The sequence below is a fragment of the Drosophila sechellia genome, chromosome 3L (genome assembly GCF_004382195.2).
Source record: "Drosophila sechellia strain sech25 chromosome 3L, ASM438219v1, whole genome shotgun sequence".
NCBI classification, from domain to species: domain Eukaryota; kingdom Metazoa; phylum Arthropoda; class Insecta; order Diptera; family Drosophilidae; genus Drosophila; species Drosophila sechellia.
The window spans coordinates 19,298,143-19,316,200 of record NC_045951.1 but is presented as its reverse complement, the minus strand read 5'-3'; the positions used below and the strand labels follow the sequence as shown (position 1 = coordinate 19,316,200).

General features: G+C 41.5%; 2 protein-coding genes and 1 long non-coding RNA gene across 5 annotated transcripts; 1 reads left to right on the top strand and 2 right to left on the bottom strand.

Moving 5' to 3' along the window:
- The first annotated feature begins 45 nt into the window (after positions 1-45).
- Positions 46-2,973, top strand: LOC6619413 (ras-related protein Rab-8A). The gene is made up of 5 exons (XM_002043592.2): positions 46-731; positions 1,678-1,738; positions 1,799-2,003; positions 2,147-2,287; positions 2,367-2,973. The coding sequence occupies exons 1-5, from the start codon at positions 608-610 to the stop codon at positions 2,457-2,459; spliced, it is 624 nt and encodes a 207-aa protein (XP_002043628.1). The 5' UTR covers positions 46-607; the 3' UTR covers positions 2,460-2,973.
- A 7,062-nt stretch (positions 2,974-10,035) lies between these two features.
- On the bottom strand, positions 10,036-10,583 carry LOC116801049. Its single transcript, XR_004361743.1, has 2 exons — positions 10,427-10,583; positions 10,036-10,366 (listed from the first exon to the last, which is right to left on the bottom strand). It is a non-coding gene; the product is annotated as an uncharacterized LOC116801049 (long non-coding RNA).
- A 542-nt stretch (positions 10,584-11,125) lies between these two features.
- On the bottom strand, positions 11,126-17,724 carry LOC6619411 (bifunctional 3'-phosphoadenosine 5'-phosphosulfate synthase). 3 transcript variants are annotated; one of them, XM_032718457.1, is made up of 4 exons: positions 17,406-17,724; positions 13,714-13,828; positions 11,917-13,442; positions 11,126-11,854 (listed from the first exon to the last, which is right to left on the bottom strand). In XM_032718457.1, exons 1-4 carry the CDS (start codon positions 17,445-17,447, stop codon positions 11,648-11,650), a joined length of 1,890 nt encoding a protein of 629 aa, XP_032574348.1. In that variant the 5' UTR covers positions 17,448-17,724; the 3' UTR covers positions 11,126-11,647. The 3 variants fall into 3 exon arrangements, with proteins under 3 accessions (XP_032574348.1, XP_032574346.1, XP_032574347.1); XM_032718455.1 differs by lacking the exon at positions 17,406-17,724 and adding an exon at positions 15,477-15,720; XM_032718456.1 differs by lacking the exon at positions 17,406-17,724 and adding an exon at positions 14,694-14,905.
- Between the last annotated feature and the right edge of the window lie 334 nt (positions 17,725-18,058).

Below are 18,058 nucleotides of genomic sequence, written 5' to 3'. Positions count from 1 at the left end.
CCCTATCGCACGATAAGCTATCGATAGGCGACGGCGCGCCAGTGTTGCGCAGCAACGAATTATCGAAACTCATATTTTTTGTACGGGCGTAATTAGAAAGCAGTAATTAACTTAATTTCCACGTAATATCCACAACAAACCAACGTACACTCGCACTGCGTAGCGAGCGCCTTTGCATTTGCCCACCGGAAAAGCCGCCGCACGAAAACCGAAACTCGGGCGCAGACAACAAAAAGGTCTTAAAACTACGTCGCCATTTTTGACACGGCTCCGAAATCGAAAACACAACACACACACCCAAGAGAAAAAGAGCTGCGCTGCGGAGAGAAGGAAAAAACTATACGTTTTCGATTCGAGTCGATTCAATTCGATTGTGGATTTGTGCGGTTACGTCTGGGTATAGTTTATATGTACATACATACGCTAAACGGCACGCATGGGGCATAATCGTGATTAGTGTTATTAGCCAAGAATCGGAGAGGAAGTCAGTCAGTTGATTAAGGAGACGACGACGTGTACAGTGCATCACCCTTAACCCTTACCCTAACTCCCAGCTAAGCACTATTATCGGGCCAGATACTGTGATCCTACCGCAAAAGCACACAAAATGGCCAAGACCTACGACTATCTGTTCAAACTGCTCCTGATCGGTGACTCCGGAGTGGGCAAGACGTGCATCCTCTTCCGATTCTCCGAGGACGCCTTCAACACAACGTTTATATCCACAATAGGTGAGTGCCATCATCCGCGTTTATCGTGTCTTCCGATTCTTCTTTTTTTTTTGTTATTAATTATAACACCTTCGTTTGCATGAACTCATTCGCAATTGGGAATCCGAGCTTCTGGCCCAGTGACTCATAAAATGTCAGAGTTCTCCTCTTTTCTTTTTTTATTTCCTGCCCCATCCGGGCATTTGTCATAAATATTGTTGTTTCCACCCTGTTTGATTTCTCGCGCTTATTAAGATTTCCCCGTAAGGAACATATCCGGATGCCTTATCTCGCCCTGAGATTCACACCCGCATAGGAAAGCGTAAGAAGTAAGTACTCAGTCCGAGTACCCAGAGTCTTTGTACTTTCGCTGCTCTTATCGCCTCAAAAGCCGGATTGTTCCGATACGAGACTGGCCCGTCGCACGCCGAATCGGGAATGCCCTATTATATACCCAACGGGCAGGCCTATGCCCAGTCTCAGAGGGAATCCAAGTAGTTGTTCCCGTACGAGTACAGTGAAACCTTCCTACGAAACACAGCAAATACTTTTTAATAAATTCGAATCATCATCAGTACAACTTCAAGTGGCAGTTTAACCACAATATGCTTATAATTTCAAGCTTATTCAAATAATAATCACAATAATATTTGACGTGCACACTATACTCTCCCGTACTTGTAAACACAAAAGTGGAGCGATTCCCATTTCTGCTCGTGGCTAATAATTGTTTATTTTCGTTTTTGGCACGTTTTCCGCGCGACACTTCCAATTTTGGGGCATTTACTTAACGACATTGTTTAAATTAATTGCGTGGTTTGTGGATTTCGGTTCTCTTCGTCTCTTATTTTGGCTGCGATGTCATGGGTTCCGACCAAACAGGTTTAGCCTCTTGCCAAATTATTTAAATTAATTAGCAAACGTACATGTGTGTGTATATATATGCTCATCTGTTTTCTCTTTGCAGGTATCGATTTTAAAATTAGAACAATTGAATTAGATAACAAGAAGATTAAGCTGCAGATATGGTAAGTAATAGGCAATTGATCTGTATTCTCTAATTACCTATATCTCCAATCATTTTCCAGGGACACTGCCGGCCAGGAGCGTTTTCGCACAATCACCACGGCCTATTACAGAGGTGCCATGGGCATCATGCTGGTATATGACATAACCCAGGAGAAGTCCTTCGAGAACATCAAAAACTGGATCAGGAATATCGAGGAAAACGCCTCCGCCGATGTCGAGAAAATGCTGTTGGGAAACAAGTGCGAATTGACCGATAAGCGACAGGTATGGTAAATTCAGTTAGTGTTTAATCATTTGTTATTAAATCCAATAAGGGATTGGCAATGATTTGGCGCAATATTCTTTTCATCTTCATAAAGCTGTCTGTCCATAACGCCGATAATTAAGCAATTTCCCACCCGTTGTAGGTTTCAAAGGAGCGCGGCGAACAATTGGCCATCGAGTATGGCATCAAGTTCATGGAGACCTCCGCAAAAGCCAGCATCAACGTGGAAGAAGCCTTCCTCACCCTAGCCAGTGATATCAAAGCGAAAACGGAAAAGCGAATGGTGAGTGTGCGGGTGGCGAGACTCGGACAAAGCGGCTTTTTTCACTGTGGCTAACCATTTAAATCCTTTGTGTGCGCAGGAGGCGAACAACCCACCCAAGGGCGGCCATCAGCTGAAACCGATGGACAGTCGGACGAAGGACAGTTGGTTGTCCAGGTGCAGTCTGCTTTGACGTGGCAACGTGCGCTCGGCACTGAAGCGGCATGGTGGCAACGACTACACGGTAGTGGTTTATGGTGGTAACTACGAGGTAGTAGTTTTCTTAACTCCTGTTAGGTTCGAGTACAAGCGGGACCCCGAACGAGCGGACATTAACTGACATCTAAATCAACCTGGAAAATCAATCAGCAGCCGGCTCCCTTTAACCGAATAAGCGCGATAATGGAATAGAACACAAATTGCATTATGAAACAGTTATTAAATAAAGTATATGACGACAGCGTGTACGAAATATACCTAGGCATGATAATATATATACGTATATAACTCAAGTTTAAAGATGATAAAACGATCCAGCGATAGCGAAAATCGAAGAGCAGCCAATCCAACCCGCCCGCGTCCTTCTCGAAGAGGTTTTAGTATTTACGGAATTATGATTTTCTCTAGCAGCCATGGTTGTCGATTTGTAAATTATTAATTGTAAAACAAATATATTGTATGTACTATGTATGCATATGATTAGTTCACCTGTCCTTGTTTTGCTCATTGCTTGTGTGTACTTTCGATCGATTCAGAGACCCTTTTGCCATTACGTTGGGAATACGAAGGGAGGAGGTCCAGACGCACAATAACCCAAAAGTGTACACCTCCCAATCCGCCACACACCTCCCCCTACCCGGCAATAACTTTATATCATCTAGTATGTGGTAGTATCGCACAGATCGAGGGTGCTTATTATATTATTATTCTTCTTAATCTTCACACACATTTCATTTGGTTAGTTCGTACTCTATTTATTTTGTTCTTTGCCCCACACCACATGACTTTGTCAATAAAACGTTACACCTAATAATAAAACATTAACGAAGATTTGCAGAAATTTGCGAGATATCACCAATTAAAAGTAGTCCATCGATGCGAATCGATCGGCAGCAATATACAATTATGAACACATACACAGCGCAGTAAAATAAATAATGTGAAATTAAATGATAACTAATTGCATATTTGATATTAATTAATTACTTGTAATATTAATGATTAAACGTATACAATTTTATAAAAATAAATCATGTGCAAAACCAAAAACTTTTTCTTATTGGAAAAATATTTTATGAGTCGTTTCGTAGCGCTGAGCTTCTGTCATCGCAAAGGCCGGCGAGTTCGACGCGTCGGACTCAAAGTCGTGTAGATAGATTGTGCTGTGGAGCATCATGGAGTCCGGGCTGTGGACTATCAACTTAGCCAAAATGTCCATGCTGCAATTCGCTAGTTTTTAAGCGAAATCATGATGAGTTTTGACAAACTATGCAATGACAACGTCTTTTTGTACATGGACCTGCCCAGATATCGGCAAGAACCAGACCACCTGGTACAATTCTGTCCGTGACGGTGGATACCGGCTGGTTGGGAGTAGGAGATGGAAGTATTTTCGGAGCAGGCACGCTGTGTGACCTTGAGGGGATCTTAAGAAACCCGATACCAGCCTGTGGGTGAGTCTGTTCGATCAGGGTTTGTTCAGGGATTACTCTTAAATGGTCTGGATCATGTTCAATTACCGAAGTCGTGAGAGGATTAGGATTATGGACGGGAGCATGAGTTGCACGAGTCATCAAGTTGCAGCTTAAATCATACTCGTTACTCGTAGAGTAAAAGGAAGGAAGCATATCCGACTATATAAAGTATATATTCTTGACCAGGATCAATAGCCGAGTCGATCTAGCCATGTCCGTCTGTCCGTATGATCGTCGAGATCTCAGGAACTATAAAAGCTAGAAGTTTGCGCAAATTTGTTGACCCATGTGGCCACGCAAGCTTGGTCTTCAATCAAACCCACTGTAGAAGCCTCTCCTCCTGCTCCAAGAGTTCAATAGAAGCAGAAGCAAGGCAGCGCAGCCTGGAGACATGGCAGCACAGGTGGAGCAACGGGCTAAAGAGTCGCTGGACGCAGCGGCTGATTCCTAATCTCAAGCCGTGGGTAGAAGGGAAGCATGGCGAAGTAACGTTCCATTTAACGCAGCTGATCAGTGGGAACGGTTGCTTTTGCAGCTATCTGAAGCGCTTTGAACACGAGGAGGTGGAGGAGGTTGCCCATGGTGCTTGGCAGCAGACTGGTCCCATTCATTCTGCGGGTGGAGGTGGAATGGCAAGCGGTATATACAAGAGAAAACAAAAGCCGATAATATAAAAGTGGAAAAATTTAACTTCTCTTACGCTAGGGACATATCATCTTTCAAGATAACTGTCCCAAACGAGCTCTTTTCGACCATATGTTCGGTTGATTTTTGGCCGGATAGTAAGGTGGTAAAAGAGTTCGAAGCTAAGATCAAAAATAGGAAAATATCCGTGGGAATTAAACTTTCCTCACGTGGCCAGACAACTGCACCATCCGCCTCCTCATCTTCTCCATCTTCCTTAAAAAAACTAACAACGAATCTTACTATTTCCTATCAAAATGCTAGAGACTTGCGTAGCAAACTAACCAAATTGTATTGTGATGGCCTTTCCTTTGCATCCCATATAATAGTGTTCACAGAGACTTGGTTAAAGCCGGAGATACTTAACTCCGAAGCCTCCCAGGTATGTACACAATATATAGGTATGACCGTCCCTCCAGACGGGATGGTGGAGTCTTAATTGCGGTCGGGGGAGTTACTTTTTGACGAGTCTCGTAACTCAGAATTCATATGCGATCAGTTTATATTAAGTGTTCATATATTCCGCCATCTTCTGAATTCCCAGAATATCTGAATCATCTGCTACCCAATCCATCTCAAATAAACTGTTTGACAGGGACCAATTGGTAGTTCTATGTGATTTTAATATACCTGGCACAACGTGGTCGTCAGAAGAAAAATCGGATATCCTTCTCTCCATGATTTTATTTACGAATTATCGTTGTCGTAAGTTAATTATATTCGAAACTCTCTTGGTCGATTGTTGGATCTATGTCTTGTAACAAGTCCTGAAAGTGTGTTTCTATCCAGGGTAGCAGCTCTTACTCAACCTTAAGATCCATATAATCCTACTTTCGAGGTGACAATCGACATAGGTACCGTATTAAAAGTAAAATCAGTGAAGTCAACCAAGCGAATGTTTGTTTTTATACCGCAATTAAATCATTTTTTTACTCTTGTCTTCCTATGTACTATCCGTCAATCTATTAACCTCCATGGTTTAATAAAGAGTTGACACACCTAAGAAATGTAAAGTCCAGATTTTATACAAAATTTAAAAATACCGGTTCTCAGTCCATCCTTTCTAAATATTTAAGCGATCGGTTAAACTTTACCGTGCTTAATGCTCAGTGCTACAAAAATTATTTAAACCGTTGTAAGTTCCAGTTTGCACACGATCCGAAACAGTTTTATAATTTCGTTAGCACTAAGCGAAAAACAAGTTCTCACCCTTCCTCGCTATTTTTTGAAAACACTACGGTAACATCGGATGGGGCAATAGCCGATCTATTCGCCAAGTTTTTTTCAAACAACATATTCTACGTTACCTCATTCCGAACAGCCATACTCTTATGCGGTATCTAAGTCGAATCTAATATTTTGGCGGCCCACTATAAACGAAAGCTCACTGCTTAACGATCTTCAGCGTGTTAAACCGGTCTATTCGCCAGGTCCCGATGGAATCCCTGGCTGTGTGCTCAGATTCTGTGCGGAAGCCTTGTGCAAGCCTCTATTGAAACTGTTTACCTTATCTTTGGAATCTTCACAATTCCCTCATATATGGAAGGAGTCCTTTGTGATTCCTCTTCACAAAAAAGGTAGCAAGCTGGATGCAAGCAATTACAGAGGAATCTCTAAATTGTCGGCTATCCCAAAACTTTTCGAAAATGTTATCACTCCTCATTTGCAGCACCTTTTTAGATCAACCATATCACCGTGTCAACACGGTTTTATGAAACGCAGATCTACAACCACTAACCTCTTGGAGCTAACTTCTTTCGTAATACAGGGTTTCAAAAATAATCTTCAAACAGATGTCATCTACACTGATTTTAGTAAAGCATTTGACTCTGTTAATCATTACCTTCTAATAAGAAAACTAGATCTTATAGGTTTCCCTGTTGATCTTCTAAATTGGATTTCAAGCTATCTGAATGGCAGGACACAACAAGTTCTCTTTAAAAATTCTTTATCTTCTATTCTCCGAGTCACATCCGGTGTCCCACAAGGGAGCCATATTGGTCCGCTTCTTTTTACCTTATTCATTAACGACCTCCCCTTAATAATAAAACATTCGCGTGTACTTTTGTACGCAGACGATGTTAAATTATGCCTCCAGTACAAGGACACTTCTTGCCATTTGGACTTACAATCCGATTTAGACCGATTTCAAATATGGTGCCGTGATAACATATTAGACTTAAATGGCTCCAAGTGTAAAGTTATGACCTTTTGTCGAGCACCCAACAGAGTGGGTGCTCTCTGGACAGAATAACACGAGTTGATGATCTTGGTGTTCTTCTGGACCCAAAACTAAAATTTTCTGACCATATTTCGTCTATTGTCAATAAGGCCAGGGGTGTGCTTGGTTTTATAAAAAGGTGGTCTAAGGAATTTGATGACCCTTACTTGACTAAAACCTTACTTATTTCGTTAGTCCGTCCGATTCTCGAGTACGGATCACCTGTTTGGAGTCCACAATACGCAGTCGACTCGGACCGCATTCCGCATTGAATCGGTCCAAAAAAACTTCTTACTTTTTGCCTTGCGGCGCCTAAATTGGGATGCAAACCGTATATTACCTCCTTATTCCAGTAGACTACTTTTAATTAATTTACCGTCCCCAGCTAACCGTAGAAATATGCTTGGAACAGTCTTTATTTGTAAGCTTATTCGTGGGGATGTTGAGAGTCCCGACTTGATTCGTCGGCTTAACTTCTCGGTTCCAAGTAGATTCACTAGAAACTATATACCCCTTATCTTAAATCATTGTAGATCTAATTATGAGTTGCATGACCCTTACAGAGTTTTATGTTCTGACTACAATACACTTTATCCTATTATCTATAATCTTGACTCTCTGCCGCTATTAAAGCAATCGATTTTATCTTTTCTATTACATAATTAGATCCTACTAACACTAATATTTAACAAAGTTATTCCACATAATATTCATTTCCTCGTTCCTGTTCTCTTTTTTATATCGCGTCTATATCTTCTCGCGAATCGAGCCGTACAATACACGGCAGCGCCCCTCGGTCGGTTGGGCGGGAGGTGTGGCCGGTGAAACCGTGCGACAAAAAAAAAAAAATTTTTATTTCTTGGCGTTGTCCTTAGTCAACTGACATTAGTTGGACTCAAAAATAAAACAACAATTTTACTGGCGCAGTCGATAGGACACAAAAGTATCCGAAAAAAAGAACCTTCGAGTGGAAAATAAGTTAAATTTTATAGTCCAGTGCTCGAAACATCTCCCAAAATAAATTCGTGAAAACTCTTCAACTTGGATTATAATTCCAATTCGGTTATCCAATAATAAGTGGAAGTGAAATACGAAACAAAAACATTAAGTCCAAAGGCAACTAAGTTTTAAAACCAAGATATTGTGGTAGGATGAACACTTATAAGGCCCACTGTAGCATAGTCTTAGGTATGAAGCCCATAGTGGCAGAGAGAAGCATACGATCATATCCCCGTTAGGAATAAGAATATTATTGTTATCTCGCTCTTACTTATAAGCTAGCATTAAGAGATAAGAATGTATACCTAGCTCACTCATAAACGCATACACACTTCAGAGAGCATAAGAAAAGAGGAATACGCGAGAGGTGGCATTCGGTGGCGTGTGCTTAAAGGGAAAAGTCGAATAAAGGCATTGTGAAATTATTTAAAGGATTGAGTACATATATTCATTTTTCGGCGTCCACAATATAAAAATAAAAAAAAGAACAATATAGAATTTTAATAATACAACAACTCAAAAATTTACAACAAAAAAAAAAGTGAAACTAGAAAGCTTAAAAATAATAATAACATAAAATCCGAAACAAAAAAAAAAATTAAACACAAAATTTAAAAATTTTACAATAAATATGTCACAACCAATTATTGCCGCACCCCAAATCGTTGCGCTGAGCGACAACAACCTTGCCGAAGCCCGTCGGCAGCTTAAAGACATTATGCCATTTAAGAGTGATCCAGAAAGCCTTCACACCTTTGTCAGCAGAGTGGATTACGTAATTTCGCTCTACCAAACAAAAGATGTCCGACAACAGAGGATTCTACTGGGAGCCATCGAAAGGAACTTGGACGGACAGGTTACACGATCTTTGGGACTTCCGAACATCGAAGATTGGCCTACCCTTAAAGCAAAACTCATCGCGGAATTTAAAACTCAAACACCAAACTACAAACTTCTGGAGAACTTCAGGGAGACACCATACAGAGGAAACCTAAGAGCATTCTGCGAAGAAACGGAAAGACGACGTCAATTACTAATTTCGAAACTACACCTGGAAGGTAACCAATCGGATTTTCTTATTTATATTCAGGCTATTAAAGACTCTGTCAAGATACTGATAAGGAAACTACCAATACAATTATTCACTATTTTAGCCCATCACGAAATTACAGACTTAAGATCCTTAATTGCCATTGCACAAAATGAGGGAATCTATGAAGAACACATTAATTTTGAATTTTATAAAAACGCAGAATATCGTAAAAAAATTCAAATTCTAATCAGAATTCGAAAGCACAAAAATTCATTACAAATGTTCAAACTCAATATTGACCAAGTTACTCACAATATCCCCAACCCTTCCAACCTAATTTTAATCAATACATTCAACCATTTAGACCTAGCTATACACAGCAGATGACTAACAACCCACCCATGTGGCACGCACCTAATTATTTCAGACCCAACCACAATCCATTATTCAAAAAAATCCTTTCCAACAATATCCCAACAAAGCCCAAAATCCCCAAACAACGCATTTTAGAGGAAATACATACCCTCGACTACAACAACCCTCTACATATAAAAATACTAACTTCCCGATTACTAAACCACCCGACAGACCATCGGACAGTAAACAAACTAAAATGTCTATTGACGAAATTAGATTCCAAGACGCGCATGAATTCGAACAAGTCCAACCTAATTATTACGAGCAACAGTATTATAACCAAATCAATGCAATCCTTATCAAAATCATGGCTTCATTAATGAAGGGCAACAACAAGTCCAATCTGTACAAATTAATAACAAACAAAACCAAAATAATTCTGAACTAAACGAAAATTTTCGGTTAACAGCCCCGGACAACACGAATACATAAAAATAGTATACAATATAGCTTCTGAGTCTCGGTCAGAAGTTTTTTACGGTTTTTCTTTTTTTGTTTAAGGAATAAAAAAAAACAATTTGTTGCCCCTATTTTCATATAGCTTTTCAGGTTTTCTTCAGGAAACGCTTTCTTCGAGGATCCCAGCTGCCTAATAAACTACGACATAAAACAAAAAAAAATTTAATTTTAAATTTAATTAAATAAAAAAAAAATATGTGATTCTTGAAAATATACCTATTAAAGTGCAAACTTTAATACATTTACAAAGTAAAGTAAAATCATAGGGCCGCGGAAATTTGAAAAGGCAAAGTCTAGCCTAAAAGTGAGCTCAAAGAAATTAAAAATAACGGGTGTTCTGAAAGAGGGCATGCTGTCTTTGGAAGACCAGCCCCCTCCAGAATTTTTTTCCGGCCTATGTCCCGTTTTATTTAATGATGGTCTACGTCCACCTCTTTCTCTTTTACTCCATGGTCGACGACCATTACTTCTGGCTCCTCCTCTATGTTGGTTACCGTTATGATAACCCTGATCATGATGCCTGGCGCGATTGTCATTGTCAGCCGTCTGTTTGATTTATTGTTGCTGCTGAGTTCCATCGATCTGGTATATATCTGATATATATGATACATATATGATTTTCGTGATGTATGCTTTCGCTGCTTGAAATTTACGAAGTTGTGCTAGTCAGAACCAGCCGCCATTTTGCCAAAGCACAAGGTGGATTTGTGCCAAAGTTCTGTGCGAGACTAAAACGCGTTGAGCGACCGCATGTTCCAACAACTTGGAAAATTTCCAACATATGCAGCTGATAGCGCTGCCAACTTATCGCAGTGGGCGATCTTGCCAGATAGCACCGTTGATCGGTGTTGAGTTGCGACCGTTTGGCGCGAAATTCAAATTTAAAATTATATTGTTAGTTACGATGGTTACGATGGTGATGATCTTGCCCAACTGCAGCAGCCCCAATTGTAAAAAGTGGTAATGCAGTATCATAAGTATAAGTGCAGGCTCCACTAGCAGGCATTCCCACTTCTGGGCCGTGATATTAAAACAATTTCATTAATTATCAGGAAAACATCTAAAAACACGTTCTTGGATCAGTTTAATTATTGTTTTTATGTTAGCTTTTATTACAGCTGCACTTTCCATTGTTTCCATTAACTGTTGCCATGAATTTGTATAATTTGTTGGCTCATTTTCACCGCATAAATTAATCTTTCTTAGTATACTGGACCAACTGCAGCAGCCCCAATTGTAAAAAGTGGTAATGCAGTATCATAAGTATAAGTGCAGGCTCCACTAGCAGGCATTCCCACTTCTGGGCCGTGATATTAAAACAATTTCATTAATTATCAGGAAAACATCTAAAAACACGTTCTTGGATCAGTTTAATTATTGTTTTTATGTTAGCTTTTATTACAGCTGCACTTTCCATTGTTTCCATTAACTGTTGCCATGAATTTGTATAATTTGTTGGCTCATTTTCACCGCATAAATTAATCTTTCTTAGTATACTGGATCGTATTGTTCATAGAAACAATAGCTTAATGGGAAAACCATTCAGTTTATACAATCAGTTTAATAAGTAATTTGCTATTTATTATTTATATATGTATTAAAAACCGTCCACAAAATAGCTGCACGACATTTTGCTTAAGATAAAAAGAATTGGGTGACTTAAGTGTAGATACAAGTAGATTGTACGATAAGAACATTTAGTTAGGAGGAGCACAACATTCACACACGGGGACAGCCACGGATTTGGGCTTAGAACGATGGAAAAAAGATGTGGTAAGTGGAAAGCGCCTTTAGCTTGAAATATATATGTATAATAAGCACACAAGCTATAACTAGGAGGAATTGCACGTTGCGGATCGAGTGTGGGCAGCGGGTTACGACTGCGGCAGGTTCTGGTAGTAGGTGGCCAGGATGCGCCACGCCTCCGGTTCCATGAAGCCATCCGGCGGACTGGCTCCCGTTTTGGCCAGGGTCCGCATCTTGGTCCCCGAGATGAACTCAAACTCATCCTTCCTCTTGGGCTCAAAGAAGGCCATTCTACTGGCGCTCTTGTCATAGGCGGCAACACGGAAGGGCAGGATCTAAAAAGAAAATATCGATTTTACAGTCGGCTAGATTTGGCGTAAGGCAGTATGACCCCTACCTCCATGCTGTCAAGTCCCTGAGCCATCTTAAGCACTCGCGCACCATGGGTGGCATCGTATAGGTTTCCATCCGGATAAGTTTCCTTTGCTGGATGCGGCATGCCAGCCGGATCGCGGCCTACAATGTAGAAGTTCGCGCCGGCGTTCATGCGCGCCTTTGCGTGCCACTGCACCTCTGTGGGACCGGCGTACATCATTGGCGAAGGGAAGATGGCCAGCACCGTGTCCTCTCGTCGCAAGACACCTGCGTCGAGCACGGCCTGGTGCTGCTTCATGCGCACATCCAGCGGCACATCGTCGTCCTTGGTCCAGCCACCTAGAGGATGCAGCAGCAGCACTGGCTGCTTGAAGCCGCGCTCCAGCAGCTGGCGGCGAGTGTCTTGCATGAGCAGGGCATGGCCATTGTGGATGGGATTGCGCAACTGAAAGGCGAAGATGGCGTCGGCATTGAGCTCCTTGAAGCGGCGCCTTAACTCGTTGGGTGTCAGCCTGTACTGATCCAGTCCGTCCTCCCAGCGGATACGCTCGATCACTGCCAGATCGCCGCCGACCAAATAATCCCCGGACTCGTAGACCTGTTTACTGTACGGATGATTGGGATTGCTGGTGCCGAACTGGCGGGCCAGCCGCTCCTCCTTACGCTGAAAGTAGAACTCGGGACGCCGCAGAATGGCTACCGCCTTGCCTTGGTATTTAAGAGTCAGCGAGGAGCAGCCGTCCAGCCGATCCTTGTCCGCCTGCGTGGCGCTCAAAACAATGGGCACCGAGTGGTTCTCACGATAGGAACCGTCCATGCCGCTCTGAAGTGTGTTGAAGTGTAGCGTCTGCAGGTACTCATCCTCGCGCATGAAGCCGCGCAGTGGATATGCCCATCCCTCGGCCAGTACTTGCACCCACTGCAGCTCCACGGTGCTGATTTCGATGGCTTGCAGCGACTCGGCCTCGTGACGCAGTGCCTCCGTGGCAATGGATTCGCTGGGATAAAGCTCCGGCAGCAGGTCTACGTCGCGCAGCGATCGCGGAATAATGCCCTCCTGTTCGAGCAGCGTCACCAGCTTCTGAGTGGACTCGCGCACCGTGTAGCCGTGCGTGTTGACCACCAGCTCCGGCATCTGGGGTCGCTCGTACTCCTGCGTGATGCCCGTGAATCCTTTGATCACGCCCTCGCGCGCCTTCTTATATAGACCCTTCACGTCCCGGGTCTCGCACACATCCAGCGGAGTGTCCACGAATATCTCAAAGAACTTCAGACCCGCATCCTTGTGGATCTTGCGCGCCATCTCACGATCGTCGGCGAAGGGCGAAACGAAGCTGCAGATGGACACCACTCCGCTGTCGGCAAACAACTTGGCCACCTCGCCCACGCGGCGAATGTTTTCCTCGCGATCGGCGGGCGTGAAGCCCAGGTTCTTGTTCAGTCCGGTGCGAATGTTGTCGCCGTCCAGTCCGTAGGCCGGAATGCCCCGGGATACCAGGTACGCCTCCAGTTCGAAGGCAATCGAGGTCTTTCCAGCGCCACTGAGGCCTGCAAAAAAAGAAATACATGTATAATAATGTATATTAATGTTCAAAAGCGTAATAGTGGAAATTAATTCATAAAACAACCAAATTCTAACGAACTAACTTATTTTATTATAATTATTTGTTATTTATATTAGTATTTGATAAATGAAAACTATGATTCTTGTTTTTGAAGCCTTAATAAGGCAATGATTCTACATGAGTTGCGGATTTGATCTTTTCCTTAAGTTCACTGCATTTCCAACTAGTAATATATACCATATTGACGCCCTTACCAGTCAGCCACACCGTGCATCCTCGGAATCCTCGGCAGAGTCCCAGATTCTTGCCGCGCGTCTCCCTGGTGACATGGTGCTTCTGCTCGGTCACATTCGTCGCCACCTGTAGGCACTGCAAACAGAAACGTAATCGGGTTTAGCTTTCGAAATTAACATAAATTAATATTCATGTCAAGTTGGGTTGGCGATGGATGCCGCCTCGGGCGCCTTCTTTTCAGATTCTTAGCCACGGCGGCCACAAAAGCCCAACTCATTTTGGCTGAAGCCAAAATCAGAATCAGAATCGGAATCCAGTGCCAGAGGCAAGTCATCATCGAAATACTTTGCTTTGACCCCGGGGCGATATTCGTGCTGAGCTCCAACGTTCAGTTTGTTGACCTTCCGCTGGAACTCGAGTGTGCAGAATCGCAAATGGGCGAATGGAGCTATGCGATATGGGTATGCCCATGGGTATTGGCCGGGTATCTATCGCGAAGTGAGAAGTGGGCACAAATTTACATTCGTGGTAGTCGCCTGTATTGTGCCAATATAATTATTTGCACTCAGTTTTTTGTTAACTTTAATTTCGAAATGAAATGAATGACTCCATAAATACACTTTTATATATATCCTATTACATAATGTTTTTGAAGTAAACCCAAGTGTACTGCTAACTAAAATTAGCTAGTTTTCGATTTTTATATCTTTCTTATCAGCTTAGCCATATTCGCAGATGGTTTAGAAGTGGGTCACTGTGCTAGATTTTCATTTGAGCGTTTAACTTTACCCTCCGCTGATCTCAGTCCTCCAAGAGCCACTGTACTATTTGCATTTTTACGCTTACTGAGCCAGATAATTAAGATTTCAGTACTTAGTGGCGCTTCGTTTTAAACAAAATGCCTGTCAGTCTGTTTTTGTATCTGATTTGAACTCTGGCAGAATCCATATTTAGTTCAAGTTATAGTTTTTAATATTTTAATTCGCCCTTTTGGTCTTACCCTTCTTTTGATATGGGGATAAAATCCAATTGGCGGATTCGGCATTGTTATTATATTTTATTTAGCACTCAAATGCAATCGAAGTAATTCCGAAGTAATTCTTGCCTTAATAGTTCAATTATTTTACATCGAGCACTGATAGCGATGCGGATTCGACTCAGATTGCGCGGAAAACGAGCTCACTATGGATGGATTTCGTCATAGACACGCGACGAGCGTCGAAAGCGAACTGAAAGTTTTCAATAATATTTATGGTATTATATGGGCCGCTCTGCCTTCAAAAGTGACCGAGAATGGAGCTCGAAGAGAGTGTGCGAGTCAGAGAGATGTCCATGAGTATATCGTACGCTATCTCGCCCTGATCTCTCGATCGCCGATCCACGCACGCATCATTTAGATTCCCCGGTTCCAGTTCCATATGGAGAAAATGTTTGCACAGTCTGTCCAGCGCTTGTTCGCTTACTAATCCCATTCTTTCTTGGCCTTCTGCTGCTGCTTTACTATAAGCTCCAATGCTTCTGGGCCCTAATGTGGCAAAAGGTCAAATGGAACGGAAATGGAACAATCCAATAAATAAAGAAATGTTACTGGGTTGGATTGAAAAGTGCTCCTGTTCTACCTTAATTGAAGTACCTCTTCATACTTGATGTTTGTACATATTTGCCCAAGTAGTTTTTATTTATCTGCAAACTTTTGTTTATCTGATAAAAGCACAACACTTCATATCCGTCGGGTAAAATTAACAGACCTCTCCTACTCGAGATACTTAGGAAAGGAACTTACCGCATCTTCAGGCTTTTCCACACTCGGAAGGCAGCATCTTTTCGGGGAAGCAGCACAGCCTGCGCTGTTGTTATTGTTAATATTATTATGGTAGTGGCCAAGCGAATTGGCACATCGGGTAAACATTTTCCAACAGAAAACGAAACGAAACGTTGGGCAGGTGAAAAGAAAGCGGGAATCGGACAATGTGCGCTCTTTGATAATTAAACAAGTGAGAGTTCCGCAGTTGAAAAGCCAAGTTAACCAAGCAGGCAACCGCCGAAAACGCTGAACTTTCTCGCCGAAGCTCCAAACTGCAACTGAAATTCCACAGGCTGCAGGCGAGAGGAAAACCAAACTTGGCAACGATCCACTGGGTGGAGCTGTGGGATATCCAGTGGTGGTGGTCCACATAGGAACCCGTTTATGGAGGTGCTTAGCAGATAAACTTAAATTTGCTTTGTTTTTATTGCAGACAAACAGTCGTTTAAACAGCTAAGTACATATATGCATAATATTTTTCGGGGAATGGTTAAAGTTAAATATAGCATATGCAAGATACCTTAGACTCCCGAAAAAGTATCATATTTTGTAAAGATCTTCCTACACAGTTGTCTATTACTATTAATATTATGCATTGGATGTTGAAAGCAAATTAAATATTGCCCTTTCTTTGTGCATTCAAATTGTTTAAGGCATTCAATTGGGTAATCACAACTAACAATTAACGTAGTATCCATAAAACTACCGCGAATGACACATAAAAGCAATAACCATTAAGCGCAAATGTTGCTATATGGAAATCAAATTACTGGCCGTAAAAAAGCTTAGAAAGTAAGCTGCGCGAAATAAACAATGAACATTCAGTACCTTGGCTTTATTAAGCAAAAAAATATAACAAAAAAATATAAAGATAATTAATTTCAGAGTTTCCCTAATAGAAACTATTTATTTATCATTACTTGTTTTAATTTTGTTCAGTGTGATTAATAAATTAAAAACAATGCCACAAAAAAGACTCAGCCGCAAGTTATCTCCGTGGTCATTCAACCTGCAAGTGAAGCCGGGGTGTTGACCAAGATTTCAACTACTTTTGGCCAACTCCGACCACAAAGTGGTCCATTCGAGTTGATGTCTCCGACTTGACACCTTTACTGCCACTACCACTTTAGATGGCTCGCAAGACTTTCTTTCTAATTTTAACCAGTTTTAGCCATTGCAATAACATTCGATGTGGCAACCAGTTGTTATCAAGGAAATAGTTGCCTGTTGCATAAGCCATTCATTGTTTTACCTCATGTTGAGATGGTTTGTAATTGAAAAAGAGGACTTTTCTTCGGAGCAAGTTAATGCCGGAATTCCAAACCTATCTCAAAAACTTATTTATATTTTTTCCAGCATTAAAAACGATTGTTTTTAATCAGACTGCTTGAAATGGAAAAACGCAAGACTTGCGGTTTTATTTGCATGCGTACAAAATATTTCTGATGAATCAACATTTCTCGACAAATACATTTTAAATATTTCCATACATTGTAGTATAATTAAAGAATGTATGGTGAAGGCAATCTTATCAACTGCAAGCATGCAATAGATGCTTTTTGGCAGTCAAGTGCGAATTTAAATGTGGGGTAAATGTCATTTCCACGGTGCAAGATAAGATTAGGCCGGGAATTCTGGTGTTACGTGTCTGGCGACCCATATGGAGACCATTTAAACCGGAAGAGGGAAAGAATGCGTTTGGGGGAACTGCGGAGAGCGATCTGGGGATCTGAAGATACATATGTATATTCAAACAACCCAGGCTGATCAAATAGATTGATGAATTCAGACATATTCCACAGCTCTAGGTGAATTTTTTCGGGCCACTTGTTCTAATAAAGCTAGAGAAATTGGGTTTGCTCAGCGTTTTTGGGCACAGGGCCACATATGTACATATCTAGTACTCACCGTCTTCTGACGCTTTTTACTGCTCTCCGGAACTTCACTCATTTCTCGAGGGGTACTGTGCTCGCCTATTATAAGCCACCAAAGTAGCACGTCCTCCTGCCCAGCAATTCCAAACAAAACTGCGAAAAGTAGCACTTCGAATCGGAATTCGGTGCAATCGATGAATGAAGTGCGCCACGGAGGCAATCGTTGGCTGGCTTTCCGTTTTCCAAATAGGTTTAGCACTCACAACAGCTGGACTATTGCACTAAATAGCTTAAAGTCTAGTTATATCGCAAACAAACGTTTAAATCTGGGGAACGAGAACTATATTATTACTAATTCACATGCACACAAACACCCACGCACACCAACGCAGCCATCGGCGCTCAGCTGATTAGAGGTGGCCCAAGTATGCGATGGTTAAGCGATAGCGCACGACAAAGCTAATGCAAGAACAAAGTTATTAAAGCTTTGAAGTTAAATTTGTTTTAACTAAAATATTATAAATTAAATTAAAGTCAATATTCTATACTTTTTTCTAAGCCGTTTATTACTTTTACTTACTTTTTATTACTTTTTAATTTTTATAACTTTTTTTATAATTTTATATTGGTTACCCATTGAAATTTAACGTATGTTCCACTTTATAGACAAATAAAGTTGAAACTTTA

Coding starts and splice junctions, on each gene's coding strand:
- LOC6619413 (XM_002043592.2), top strand. CDS start 608: ATGGCCAAGACCTACGACTATCTGTTCAAACTGCTCCTGATCGGTGAC. Junction 1,739..1,798: donor AAGATTAAGCTGCAGATATG/GTAAGTAATAGG, acceptor ATCATTTTCCAG/GGACACTGCCGGCCAGGAGC. Junction 2,288..2,366: donor CGAAAACGGAAAAGCGAATG/GTGAGTGTGCGG, acceptor TTGTGTGCGCAG/GAGGCGAACAACCCACCCAA.
- LOC6619411 (XM_032718455.1), bottom strand. CDS start 15,602: ATGTTTACCCGATGTGCCAATTCGCTTGGCCACTACCATAATAATATT. Junction 13,443..13,713: donor ATGCACGGTGTGGCTGACTG/GTAAGGGCGTCA, acceptor CTTTTTTTGCAG/GCCTCAGTGGCGCTGGAAAG. Junction 11,855..11,916: donor AGGGACTTGACAGCATGGAG/GTAGGGGTCATA, acceptor TTTTCTTTTTAG/ATCCTGCCCTTCCGTGTTGC.